Genomic DNA, 14,289 nt, shown 5'->3' with positions numbered 1-14,289 from the left:
ATATTCTGGTACTGTACAGAATGTCCTGAATCTAACATAACAATCTCCAGGGATCAAATAGTCATTATGACTCAATCAGCAAACATCAACAGCTAATATAGCTAACATATTGGCAAGCAAAGCATAACACAGGGCGTTTGTGTGTGTGTGTGTGTGTGTGTGTGTGTGTGTGTGTGCGTGTGTGTGTGCGCGTACACGTGCGCGCGTGGGTATGCGTGTGCATCTGTGTGTGAGTAATGGGAATTTAGACAAAAAGTAGGAAAACTAAGAAGACATGAATCTAAAAATGATAACTTTGGGTTATGTTAGAAATATTATTTGTACAGTTTATTTTCTCAACAAAACCAAATTGTTGTGATCTATTTAAATTATTATTTTGACATTTTTGACATCACGTAAAAAAGGCTATGATGCATAGTTTGTTTCGTACACATTGTCGCAGATCGTGTCAGTCTTACCATGACCTGTATGAATGAGAAACAGCCAAAAACAAAACAAAACAAAACGTTTGTTATTTATTTATTTTATTTATTGCTATTATGACTGTAAATTAGAACGGACTAGTATGCGCTTTGGCTATGTAGGCACACCCGAATTGAGGACAAAGTTGGCTTTTAAAAATGTTTGAAAAATTAATAATTTTTCAAAAATGCTTCCTGAGACTTTCAAAAAAACGGAAAATAAACCATTATCTTATATGATACATGCAGCTCAACCAGCAACGTAACACATTTTTTGAGATGTTTTACTGTGTGTGGCGCAAACCTGTTCGTAACAGGCACTTTATAAACCATACTGTACTTAAAAATATTGCCAAATAATTTAAAATTGTATAAAGATAATCTCATTTGGTTTAAATGTGTGTGCATGTCTGGAGAGATCTGCAGTACGTACTGCATGGGGAGTACAGTACTGTACGGTATTTGTATAACGACATAAATGATTTTTTTATTTTGAAAATCCCTCAACCAATGTTTGGTTTCCTGTTAATTTTTTTTTTCAATGTTGAGACGCGCCCTGCCGTCTTGTGACCGGCAAAGTAGCCAGCCAATCAGATGGGAGCATCTGTAAACATGGCGTCTGACTTTCGGTGGAAATGTTTAGCGCTCCTCTTTTGTACTTGTTTGCTTTGTTCTTTAGCCACTGGCAACAAAGATAAGCCCAAGAAAAAGAAAGACATAAGAGACTACAATGATGCAGATATGGCTCGTCTTCTTGAACAGTGGGAGGTACAGTAACTTGCTGCTTTTCATTCAGCCGATCTGGTTACCTGGCCGTTAGCTAGCTTACATGTGTCCAAGTATCCAAATACTGCATCAATTTCTTCAGAATTTCGACACGATTACGTCGTCCTCAGATTTGTGTGTGACTTTGCTGCTGCTGGATGTCTGTCACAGGATTGCGTTGTCATTTACAAGTATTGGTGGGGTTGTGTTTCCTAAGTTTATTTTAAGTGGCTTTGTCTTTTAACCTCCTGTCCCACTGAGCGGTGAACAATTGCCAGTGTTTTTTTTTAAAGGCAGCAAATGGTGCGTTCACGCCAGAATTCCTCAGCGTTCGTTTGATGTCGCAAATGTTCGCAAAGTTTTGCCAACAGTTTTAGTATATATATATATATATATATATATATATATATTTTTTTTTTGTCACCGAGAAATTTTGGACATGCTCAAAATTCACTTGCCAACTGAAATGTACAGGTGAACATCCGCCAAAAGTCTGACGACATGAATATTTGTGGGGCTTTAGTTTCTGTACGGCCACTTGCATTCAAGGCTTCCTCGGCAAGTACACACAAGTTTTGCATTTGATTTGACACATTTACAGGTCTGCAGAAGTGTGGACATTTGAAACGATTGTATGGAAAAATAATAATGTTTCCCAGACAGTTGCGACTTCTTTCTTTCTTGCCTTCTATCTTGCTTTTTTGGCTTGTTTATTTGTTTGTTTTTTTCTCCTTTCTTTTTTTGTTTCTTTTTTCCCTTCTTTCTTTCTTTTGGTTTTTTGACAAACAACGTGAACATCTAATAACATATATAGATATCCATGTTTTTTATTTATTTGTGCTTGTGTGCGATGTTTCTCTGTACAGCGATGCCAGCCTGAGAATTGACATCATCTGGCACATATAAATATTCAGAATATATATGTAGAAATAAAAATGGATTTCATCATCATCGCTGTGGTTGTGATTTAACAATGTCAAACTAAAAGCCAATTATCTGGAGTACTGAATCACATTTACATTCCTTTAGAAAGTTGTAGGAATGTAATGAGTCTGATAGTTTTTTTCTCAAAGGCTCTGTTTTGACATGCACACCTATTTACTGAAAATGTTACAATTTATTTTTTTTTAAACAGAAAAGTCTAGAAAAAGTATAAAATCTTGAAATCTCAACTGTGTAGGTCTTAGTTGAATGTAAATTTAATGTTAGCACTGACAGAGTCACCGCCAACCGCCATACACGTGTACAAATGAGTGAACTGCAGTATGACAACGCTTTCCATTTGTTTTTGTGTGCGACACTTCTCCTCTCATGTACCTAGAAAGATGACGACATTGAGGAAGGTGATCTTCCAGAGCACCGACGAGCTCCTCCTCCCATCGACTTCTCCAAGATTGACCAGTCCAAGCCGGAAGACTTGCTGAAGATGTCGAAGAAGGGTCGTACCCTGATGGTCTTTGCTACAGTGTCAGGGGAACCCACTGAGAAGGAGACGGAGGAGATCACGGGCCTGTGGCAGGGCAGCCTCTTCAATGCTAACTATGACATTCAAAGGTATCAAAACCAGCATGTTTGACTTCCTCCAATTTGGACCACTGCAATGGTGTTCATAAGGTTTCCGTTTTCTTTCCCTTCTTTACTGGAAGGCTTCAACTTTTATTTTTTGCTTTTTGAAAATATGACACCACACCTTATTCTCCGTTTCCTCGTGCAGATTTGTGGTGGGCTCCAACCGGGTGATATTCATGTTGCGAGATGGCAGCTTAGCATGGGAAGTCAAAGATTTCCTGCTGACCCAGGAGCGCTGCTTGGACGTCACTGTGGAAGGGCAAGTGTTCCCTGGGAAAGCTGCCAAGGAGAGCGATGGCAAGCACAAGCAGGGGAATGAAGTGAACACCAAGAAGAAGAGCAAAAAGAAGACGGAGGGCTCACAGGTAGATTTGGAAGGGAACAGAGCCCGCCTTGCAAATCGGGAGCTATGATGGAGTGGCAGAGTTGCCTTTTGATTTGTCGGAGAGGCTGCAGGACCACATGAGCAGTTTGCAGTCGAACATCATTTCTCTTTGATTTAATAAATCATTTCTGGGTTGATTCCCTCGGCTGCTGAGCACTCCCATTAGTGTTTTGTTCATCAAGATAATACTGTGTGGCATATACGCTCTTCGTGTGATTGGATCCCAACGGTACTCACGAAAAGCACAGTCTTGTGATGCGTGCATTAGGTTTTCATCAACATACATGCATGTCATAAATGTGACCGACAACACAAGGACTTTGTTCATGTCCAGATGCACTTCAAGCTGTTAAAAAGAAATAAAAAAACAGCTTGTACATTTCTTCTTGATTTTCACTCAATATGAAAATAAATGTGTTTTTATAGAACAGTTCTGTATTTTTTTTCATTTATTTTTCATTGCATACACTGACTAAATGTGTTTTTTAATTGTTTCTGTCTTCCTCCATTTGCCTCTTTCTGTTTTTTGGTCCAAGTGTCACTTGTTGACGCAATCTGGATTTCCCTCCCTTGCGATATTTCACCTGCAATGGTGAGGTCGTCATCTTCTCAGCAAAGAATGCCTCCCAAAAAGGAATTGGTGAGAGCCTCGAAGGTGAAGTAAAGGTAGAGGACCGAATATGATGGAAGATTTTTAACCACTTCTACCATTGATAATTACGAGGGCCATTCAATGAATAAGGAGGAAGTTTTCGGTATACGGACTTCTAATACAGATTTAAAAATGTGTGTGTGTGTGTGTGTGTGTGTGTGTGTGTGTGTGTGTGTGTGTGTGTGTGCATCATGAACCAGCCGATGAATCGGTTGTCAGAGTTATTATGCCAAACATCGGAAACGTCATCTGGCCCGAATGACAATTCGGACATAATATAAAATCGATAGACAGTCTTGTGAGATTTTTGTGGAAAATACCCGATACAGGCGGTAACTTTAGTTAATAGTTATGTAACAGCATTGCAATTGTGACAGGTCATAAAAACTGTGAGCCTATTGTGTGCCAATATGAAGTGAGCATCTGGCTCTTCTCTCCCTCCGGGGAATCCACAACCTTGAGACGAAAAACAGGCCGCTGGGGAAACAGCAGCTGCCATCAGAAGGACAGACCGTTCGCTCTCAGGACAGAGGAGACGCAGCAGGAGTGCATGAGCGTGTTTAAAATGTTTTTAAGGAAGAATATCACTCCATTTATTTTCTTTATTGCGCAGGAGTTTATCCCATCTAAGGTGAGTATAATTTTGGGCAGGCGACACAATACAGCAGCGAATTGGGTGTGTAAAATTTAATTTGGTTTGAAAATTAATACCGCAATGGTTGATTAGAATATATTCGTGCCGACTTTCTCTGACTGCTTGATTCGTTTTTTCAAGTTCCTCTAAATAGGCAGTTTATAGCTTACAGTGACGAGTAATGCTCGTGTATTTCATTCAAACGAATGTATTTGATTTTAAGCTGTCCTCTAGTACCACCTTGTGGACAAAATGAATACAACCCACAGTATCCGTCAAGATTTATTTTAATTACATACCCCGCCCGAATTGAATTATTTTATATATCGCCACCTTCTTAAAATAAGCATCCAAATCACATTTTGGATTTAAAAGGGTTTAAATATCTCCTCATGATGGTTTCAGTACTTGGTTCAGTTTTTTTTTTTTGTCGAAAAAAAATACCCTAGAGGAGTGATTCCATGAGTTGCTTTTGGAGATTGGAAACCTAATATTCGGTCACAAATTTGCACATAATTTTTTTAAACGCATGAGAAGAAATGCGAATTTTCATCTCGATAAGAGTTCAACTTCCCTTGCAAGGCAGATGGTCACATAAAATGACAGTGATCCAACCAGTGTGGCAGGTTCGGTTCCTCCAAACTATCTGAACATCTAATCTGTAAAACACTTCTGAGTGTTTTTTGTACTGAATCTTTGAAAAGTACACAGTAAGACCCAGGATATATCCTACCTCTGCTTTAGCTGCAGGGCCAAGTGTTACATGGTTACAGATAGATTAATTACATATCAAATCTTTTGTCTACTCCTTTGGTCATGACGTGACAGCTATACAGCTAAGGCCGGACGGTACACAGTCTGATATTCTACCATGTCAAAGCCAAAAAGCCAGCAGAAGTGCATTGCGTTTTGCTGGATGGACAGATTTGTGTTGTTGAACGGAGTTAGCTTGACGCAGTGGGGTTTGGGGTGTGTGTGTGTGGGGGGTACTGAATATTCTTCTATTATCCTCCCTACAACACACACACACTGCGCTTCTCAAGCAGGAGCCACTCGACTCTTGGCAACATCCTCGCTGAGGACCCGGTTGTCATGAACCCTCAGCAAAAAGTTGTTGATGAAAGTAAACTTTTTTTTAATACTAAATTGGAGACGGTGTACTTTACTTGTTAAATATATTTTTTATAATCTTCACAGAAGGATGCTTGGCCTGTACTGAAAAGTATCCAGAAAGATACTTATAATATAGTTTTCAAACTTAATTTGTTCCAATTTAGTATGAAAAAAGTACATTTTATATCCCAGGGTATACTTATAAAATATACTTCATATAGTATTTTGACCCAAGCATTTTACAGACATATCGTTCAGACACGACTGAGAACTGTCATAAAGTGAATCTGTAAATGGAAAACCTCCTGAGAATTATGAATACTAAATTGCAAGTCCAGCGCTGTCCTGTCACTTTTTGCAGTCTACCCCAGTTTTGAAATGTTTCAATTGTTTCTTTGTTCTTGCCACTGTGAACAACCAGAAACCACTCAAACATGTCTTGTCAGCATGATTTATTTCTGTACAAAAGTCTCAACAGACAAACATTAACTTTTTTATTTTTCCAGTTTACAAGCTCAAATCACGTGTACGACACATCCATTTTGTTGACAGTGAACAATTCTGATGCAGGATGTTGAAAGGCGGCTCGGTTATCTCTACACGTGACATACCCACAGGACAGTTAACAAGCATCCAGCTCAGATGACGTGACGTCCCTTGCAGATTTAGATTGGTGGAGTCTGCACAATAAATAAGTATAAAATATCTGACATATCTGTGGTTTTCTAAAAACACATCAAACATACGAAACACAGAATTACTCCTACACCCCCCGAAAAAAGACCAGCTATTTCGGCAAAGGGAGGGGTCCATATTTGAACAGATGTTTCTGTTGGACTTTTAAACAAGAAAACAACCTCATAAAAACTCACAACTTATTTGGCATTTAGTGGATCATTGTGTTCTGGGCCTCTTGCTGGTTCAACAATAAAGTACGGACAGATGTCTCACAAACACGAGGTACAAGAACAACTACACAACCTGCTGTTGGATGCTAACGAGGAATGCCGCCCCCCCCCCACCCCCCTCTCAATAATTTCCTTTAACATGGAGATTTAGCACCCTGTTCCACAGTACCTTTAACATTACTTTCATGGAGGGATGCAGATGACATACGCTTGACAGGCTCCCTTGATGATTTATTTTGTCACGTCAGTTGTGCGCTCCAATCAGCCGATGCAGAAAATGCCACTAATCTGTATTCTCTTCTCAACGATTATGACCATTTTCTTTCTTGTAATATTTACGTGTTAATTTTTAGAATATACTTTAAAAAAAATACTTATGTTTGTTGGTAGTGCAGCAATGACACAGTTCAGGTGCTCTCGTGTAATCAAATGTTACCAAAAAAAACAACAACATTTTTTTTAAAAAGAGTATATTGGTTCCCAGGTTAAAGAGGTGTCTGGCTGACATGGTAATCCAGCGAAGAGTTGCAAACAAGAAACGCCAGCGACCAAGACGCAAACCCAGCAGATAAGTGCTTTTTAAATGAAAAGTACATAATCTATTGCAGAAATATTTTGTCTTTCTCCGTAAGCAATAGTCAGCTTGACAAAAATAAACGCGGATGGTTTCGTTCCAGCTGTCAATTGAACTCTTCGCATTTCGGGTTTTCCACCCGAAATGCGTGGCCACTGTCATCTGACCGGCTTCTTAAGCTTTCTCCCTTTTACTTTTCGCACAGCCAAACGGCTTTCAACTTGGACCTGCACGCCTCCTCTAACCCTGACTGTCCTCGGGTACACGTTTGCCGAAATGCAGGACGAACATGATGGGATATGAGGTGATTTATCAGCTCATGTTTACACCAAACTACCCTATGTTACAGCCCAGGCGTTTTGACAGCAGGACTCAATGCGAGGCTTACGATATAATGACGAATGTGCTCACGATAGAACATATAGAAGTGCAGCATCACCGACTTGCCCGTTCATGTATGAAGAGTGTGCCATGATTCCGCAGGGGCAAAAGTAAAGCGGGACAATGTTGAGTTTAAAGCGGTGGTCGAGTCATCGTGGATGATGCTTCTGCCTCTCAACACACCCACACACACAATTCCTCTTCAAAAATACACCAACTTGGACCTGGACCGACGAAGTCTGCAGTCAATGCATATTGTAATATGTGAGTATGTGTGTGTGCTTTTTTTGTTTTTGTTTTGTTTTTTTGTCATTATATTGCAGCCACATAGCCGATTTGTTGTCCTTCTCTTTCTGCCTGTCACTCATAGCTTCATCTTGTGGACCACGGGGATCGGTAGGACTTGGTGGATCTTGGCTCTGTCCGGGTCCACTTCCAGTCGAATCCAGTCAGGGTGGAACGAGCCCTTGAAGCCCACAAATGCCAATTTATCTGCAGGAAGAAATCATTGGAGAGGGTTTGAGAGGATTTTTGCCTTCTCGTTGCAAGCTTCTTCTGGATTTGAATTTGTGTCGACTCTGGCTTGCTAGTGTGTATGAAGCTTGTTAGGGTTTCTCCGGTGAAGGAGAAACCAATCAAAACCTGTCAAGGCTTCTCCGGTTACTTGGCATCCTCTCTCCATCCAAAAATACAAATGATTCTTGCTGCGAAACAGCGCATAAGTCTCAATTCTGTTTATGGTTTATTCCTTAAAAGCAGGGCTGTTAAACAAATTTTTGTCGCGGGCCACATGGTAATTACCCTTGGAGGGCCGCAATGACTGTGAGTTTTGTTCAACCACCTCCACATATTACATACACAGTGAACAAGAAATTGATGGATAACTTGTTTTGAAATCAGAAAGTCAGGAATAATGGCTTGTTCAAACATTGTTATTATGGATTACATATGACAATTTGAAATTTTGGTTCAGACTTTAGCAAGCATCATGGAAGTTGATATGCTTGATTTGCTTTCGCGGGCCACATAAAATGATGTGGTGGGCCATATCTGGTCCCCGGGCCTCGACTTTGACACCTGTGCCTGAGTTTTTCCCTGCCTCTGTATGGTTCCAGACTAACTTTGTTTTTGTTTTGTTTTTTTTTTTAATCCGGAACACAGTGGCCCCTAACCTGGAATTTTAGGAGTGCAAGTAGACGATTGAGGGCCACAAATTGTCAAGTGTGTGTTAAGTGTAGAGCAGAAGATTGTCAGCAACAAATATATTCCAGAATAGTAATTATGAAAAAAATCTAGTTCTCTTGATTCAAATTTTAGGGGAAAAATGCAGCACAGTCTGGAGCCCTGGTCTGTCTGGATGCATTTGGAGGGTTTTTTTTTTGTTTGTTTGTTTTTTTTAATGTGTGGGGAGTGCCTTGGGATATCATGTTCTGAATTGGCGCAGTATAAATAAAATATACCTGGCTTGAATTGTGATGTCTATTCATCGCTTGGGACATAAGCAGGTATGGACAGTTGCTATGCTTTCCTTACATTTAATTTTAAAAACGAATGCATGTATGCCGTTGCTCATATTTGGCTTTTTTTTTTTTTAATGTCAAAAGTGAAACAGCGCTATCTAACTGTACATTAGTTGACTGCTATTCTGGTGAACATGAAGGTCCCACTAACTGAGGGAAATCATATTCTGTGGTGAGAAATTACCTTTCAGTGGCTTGCCTGAATCTGCTCCAAGTCGCTCCAGTGCTTTGGTCCACGGACCTCTCGTGACCAGACGGCCTTTTGATGTCAGGAGAACAACAGAACTGGAGAAATAATAATACTTTTTTAAAAAGTCTCTCAAATTTACCACATTCCCCAAAGTTTTCAAAGGAAAGTATTCATTTCACGTCAGACATTTTTCACAAATACAGCCATCCATTTTCTGATCCGGTTTCTCCTCACAAGGATCGCGGGGCGTGCTGCAGCCTATCCCAGCTGTCTTCAGGCAGAAGGCGGAGGACACCCTGAACTGGTTGCAGGCCAATCACAGGGCACACAGAGACGAACAACCATCCGCACTCACACTCACACCGAGGGACAACCTTTGAGTGTTCAATCAGCCTGCCATGCATGTTTTTGGAATGTGGGAGGAAACCAGAGTACCTGGAGAATACCCACACAGGCACAGGGAGAACATGCAAACTCCACACAGAGAAGATGGAGCCGGGATCGAACCCACGACCTCAGCACTGAGAGGTGCTAACCAGTTGCCTTTTTTTTTTTTCACAAATCAAATGTTATTCAGTTTTCTGTATTGCTGTTGCTGGGGTCTTTCCAAAACCCGATCTTACCCATCTTTCAGTCCACTGATGTAGTTGTTTATCTGCGCGGGGACGCCTTGAAGGATTGAGTTCCGGAAGCCTTTGCTGTCCACCACCTTCCCATCATGCCCATCGATGACGGTTAGCTGCACGCCATCTTCAGGTTGGTACAATTTTCTGCCATTCACCTGTCAGTGGCAAGTCAGTCACATAACTGTTTCAAGTGCTGCTAAGTCTTAGCAGGTGGAAATTCAGGACTACATGAGGCGAATTTGACCTGTGTAAACGCTTATGAAGGTTCCATACGACTTTATCTACCCCGTGAAGTCATTGAAGTTACAGTAGAGCAGTCAACCTACTAAGCCGTGAATAATACCTCAGATATTGGAGGTCTGGTTGGATTTTTTTCCCCACTGCCGCTACTGAACATTTGAAGACACCAAAATACTGACACCTGTTTTATGGGGTTCCCTGGTAGACTTTGAATCCATAAAAATCTATTTCAACTGAGCCAATTTTTAGGGGGGTGTGGACAAAAGTCCTTCAGTGTGATGAGCCGACACACTTGCCTTTTGAGCGAGACACCTGAAACTCCTTGAATGGTTGGTACGCTTTTCATAAAGATTCATGCAAAATTGACATCACTTGGATTAATCACTAACACTGAGGCCCAATTTAGGAAAGGCCCAGACTATGAGGTGTACAAAAGCCACTCCTTTTGTTGTCAAAGTCATTAAATGGACGGATCTTATTTATGGGACATTTCCTGTTATGGTCATATTTACACGTCATGATTCTGTTTTTGTCTTTGTACAACACAGCCACGTTGGGGTTTTAAAGATGCAATATTTGTTGTAACGCTTCATTGAAGAATGTCTGCGGGGTTGCAATGCGGATTTTTATTTAATTCTACCACTTTTTATCTGTCCATTCATCCATCCATCCATCTATCCATCTATTTATGAGTCATCCAGTGCTATGAAAAAGTATTTGCCCCCTTCCTGATTTCTGTGTTTTTAGCATATTTATCACACACACAATTTCAGTTTATCCAACCAATTTTAATATCACGCAGACAACCTAAGGAAATACAAAATGTAGTTTCTAAATGATAATTTCCTATACCAAAGGGGGTAAAAATTCAAACCTATCTGACTCAATGTGAAAAAGTAATTGCCCCCCGTTAAATCACAAATTAACTATGACTAATGACAGTTTTGGGAAAGAGTTCAATTTTACAGGTCATACCCAAACCTGACTACCACCACTACTGTTGAATCAAGAAATCACATAAATACAATCTGTCAGACAAAGTGAGGGAGGCTACAAGATCTCAAAAAACAAATGCATCATGCCACAATCCAAAGAAATTCAAGAAGAAATTCGAAAAAAAAGTTATTGAAATCTATGAGTCTGGAAAAGGTTGAAAAGCCATTTCTAAGACTGGGGCTTCAGCGAACCACTGTCAGAGCCATTTTCCACAAATTGAGAAAACTGGGAAAAGTGGCAAACATTCCCAGAAGTGGTCGACCAGCTAAAATTGCTTCAAGAGTAAGACGACAATGCATCCAGGAGGTCACAAAAGAACCTAGAACAACATCTAAAGAACTACAGACCTCGCTGTCTTCAGTTCAGTGTTCACGAGTCTACCATAAGAAAGACACAGGCCAAAAATGGCATCCAGGAGAGAGTTCCCAGGCGAAAATCACTGCTGTCCAAAAAGAACGCAAAGCCTCGTCTCACATTTGCCAAAAGAAATCTTGATGATCCTCAAGACTTTGGGAAAAACATTCTGTGGACCGATGAGTCAAAAATTGAATTTTTTGGAGGATGTGCAGCCCGTTAGGTCTGGGGTGAAAAAATGGCACAGCATACAATAAAACGAACATTATGCCAACAGTGAAGCATGGCGGTGGCAGTGTCATGGTCTGGGGCTGCTTTGCTACATCAGAGCCAGGACAACTTCATGTGATTGATGGGACAAAAAATGTTGCTGGCCAAAAACAACACACCAGCAAGTCCACCTCTGAATGGCTGAAAAAAATAAATAAACAAAATTGGGTTTTGGAGTGGCATTTAGAAACTGCAATTTGCATTTCATTGGGTTGTCTTTGTGTGATATTAAAATTGGGCTGATGAACTGAAACCATTGCGTGTGGTAAATATGCAAAGAACCCAGAAATCAGGAAGGGGGCAAATATTTTTTCACGGCACTGTAGCTGGTTGTTTACCTGCTTTGGGCAAGTGCAGTGAAGGGAAAACGAATTGGGAATTCTGCCTCCACTGTAGGAAATCATTGTTTGTCAGGAGCGGTCTTTTCATCTATTCCCCTGTACATTCACTGCATGGCTAAAAACACCCAACTCGATAGAGAAACGAATTAAAATGATTAAAGAAGCAGGTGTCAGACACAGAACCAGGTACAGTACATTGTGCAACCCCTGGGTTATTTTATGTGCGCCTCTTAGCCAATTCGGTTCCGCTGGTCCATCAAGGGCAATCGCACAGGTGGTGATAATTGGCTGCTACTGGTAAAGGGGCAGGCAAGTGGGTGTGTTTCGCGGAGAGGAAATGTTTGTTAGCCACCGGCCGCTTGTGCGTGGAGGACGTGTGCTCTCTCGCCGTTACCTGGCCTGTAAAAAAACTCGGTACTGAGTGGGGATAAGCGGATAAAGTCTTGGATATTGTTGTTGTCTTTTTTTGGTTTGGTTGTCTATGTGGTTTACTTATCCGTCATCGCTAATGTTTATTTTTTGCTTACGGGTCAATTAGCCAGTTGCGCATTCTAGTGGTCTAGTGGTGCCGCATGTTTTTCAACCCATGTGCCGCGGCACACTGGTGTGCCGCGAGACATTGTCAGGTGTGAAGCGGGAAAATATCCAATTTGTATGCCTGTGCGGTCTTTCTCCCATAAAGTAATCATGTAGTACCCTCCCATACCGCTAGGGAGCAGCAACAGCTAGCCAATTGCCTTGTGTTTCGACGAGAGACAAGCGAATTTGTGACGCATGAATGCAGGACGACGGTGAAACAATAAATATGAAAGATGATAAAATACTGTTTTCTTTGTGTTCATTTGATTCCAATTCAAACTGTTCTAACGTCATTCTTCAATGTTAAAAACGGTTATAGTCACAATATAACACGTTAATTGTTAAAATAAGCGGGGGTGGGGGGTTCACATTTTCAGCTAGTGGTGTGCCGCGAGATTTTTTTCAATGAAAGAAGTGTGCCTTGGCTCAAAAAAGTTTGAAAAACACTGGTCTAGAGTGTAAGCAGGTGAACTAAAACGCCGTGCATAGCTAAACAGGCATGACAATTGCCGTGAATGCACATCTCAAGTTGGGGCAGTGAGGGCACTCTCGAAAACCAAGGACTGGCTGAAAAAAATGATGATTACCTCAGAAAAGGCAAAGTCCTCCTTGATGTGGAAGAACCGAGTGTTATAGGACTCCAGTTTGACTTCCAGTAAGTGCTCTGGTGAATGCTGAAACAAACAAAAGAAAATATTCTGAAACAATTTAGACATTTGGGAGAGATCCATTCGCCACAATGAGACAGCAAATAGTGAGAGTGGATATCAGTATTTCTTTGAAAAAACTCACCAGTTCAATCAAGATCAAGTAACTAAGATCATTCATTAACATTATCTTCTGTTTTTATGTCCTCTAATTTGAGTCTTTACTTTGTTTGAAACAAAAAAGAGCACTCGTTTAGTCACAGTCTCGATGACAAACTCAGTCCACGTTAATGATAAACTTGAGTTTGCTGAACCACAGTGAGCAAAGCAAACATGTTCATGATCAGACTTTCCAAAATATATCATAACTTGAACATTTCAATACTTTTGAGCTTGAATTAGATTCTTTCCATCTCTCACCAGTCTGTCATTTGGGATCTTTCTGGGCATCGGTACGTCTACGACAGGCAGCTCAGCGTGTTTTGGGTAGGCCCGAGCCATGCAATTGCTGGGTGGACTGCCTTTAGGGATGACAGCTGTTATCTTTATCCTCTCACATCCTTTAAGGGAGCAGAAGGCAAATTGCTCCCTGTCATTATGAGCCTGAACCTTCAAGAAGAGCAGCCTGCAAAACACACACACACACACACACACACACACACACACACACACACACACACACACACACACAAACCACGGTTTGACCATATGATCGCACAGGACCACCATTGGTTTGTTTTGAGGTATTGACATGTGATTGAAAACAATGGCCAGTCTATAACTGTGGCTATTTTCTGGCATAAAAATGCTACTCCATATATATCGTAGAAAGGGTTCTGTCAGTCGTCATCTGTACCTGTGGGTAAAAAACAAAAAAAACAAAAAACAAAAAAAAAAAAAACAAAAAAACAAAAAAAAAAAACAAAAAAAAAGCAAAAAAGGACGTTTCGCTTCTCTCACAGAAGCTTCGTCAGCGGTAGACAACCCTGAAGTCTCCGTGAAGACTCCGGGAAGTTGCTCTGCGCTAAAAAGCTGAGCGTGGCCTGTTTGAGGACTGGGTGGGGATGGTTAGTCACGCCCCTAT

At 40.8% G+C, this 14,289-nt stretch overlaps 2 protein-coding genes across 2 annotated transcripts in view; one reads left to right on the top strand and one right to left on the bottom strand.

The window, feature by feature from the left end:
* Nucleotides 1–1,034: 1,034 nt before the first annotated feature.
* Nucleotides 1,035–3,610, top strand: mesd (mesoderm development LRP chaperone). Its single transcript, XM_019859980.1, has 3 exons — nt 1,035–1,229; nt 2,548–2,780; nt 2,941–3,610. Exons 1-3 carry the CDS (start codon nt 1,056–1,058, stop codon nt 3,206–3,208), a joined length of 675 nt encoding a protein of 224 aa, XP_019715539.1. The 5' UTR covers nt 1,035–1,055; the 3' UTR covers nt 3,209–3,610.
* A 2,406-nt stretch (nt 3,611–6,016) lies between these two features.
* Nucleotides 6,017–14,289, bottom strand: part of cemip (cell migration inducing hyaluronidase 1) — a 154,735-nt gene continuing 146,462 nt past the window's right edge. The window contains exons 25-29 of the mRNA XM_019859939.1: nt 13,626–13,830; nt 13,146–13,232; nt 9,776–9,933; nt 9,147–9,247; nt 6,017–7,934 (exon numbers count right to left, since the gene is read on the bottom strand). Coding sequence (XP_019715498.1) covers nt 7,807–7,934; nt 9,147–9,247; nt 9,776–9,933; nt 13,146–13,232; nt 13,626–13,830 — 679 coding nt within the window. The 3' untranslated portion in view covers nt 6,017–7,806. The remainder of the gene's footprint in view (nt 7,935–9,146; nt 9,248–9,775; nt 9,934–13,145; nt 13,233–13,625; nt 13,831–14,289) is intronic.

This window comes from Hippocampus comes, unplaced genomic scaffold (assembly GCF_001891065.2).
Source record: "Hippocampus comes isolate QL1 unplaced genomic scaffold, H_comes_QL1_v1.1 scaffold75, whole genome shotgun sequence".
NCBI lineage: Eukaryota > Metazoa > Chordata > Actinopteri > Syngnathiformes > Syngnathidae > Hippocampus > Hippocampus comes.
Note: the sequence above shows the minus strand (reverse complement) of the source record. Positions and strands in the feature narration are given on the sequence as shown.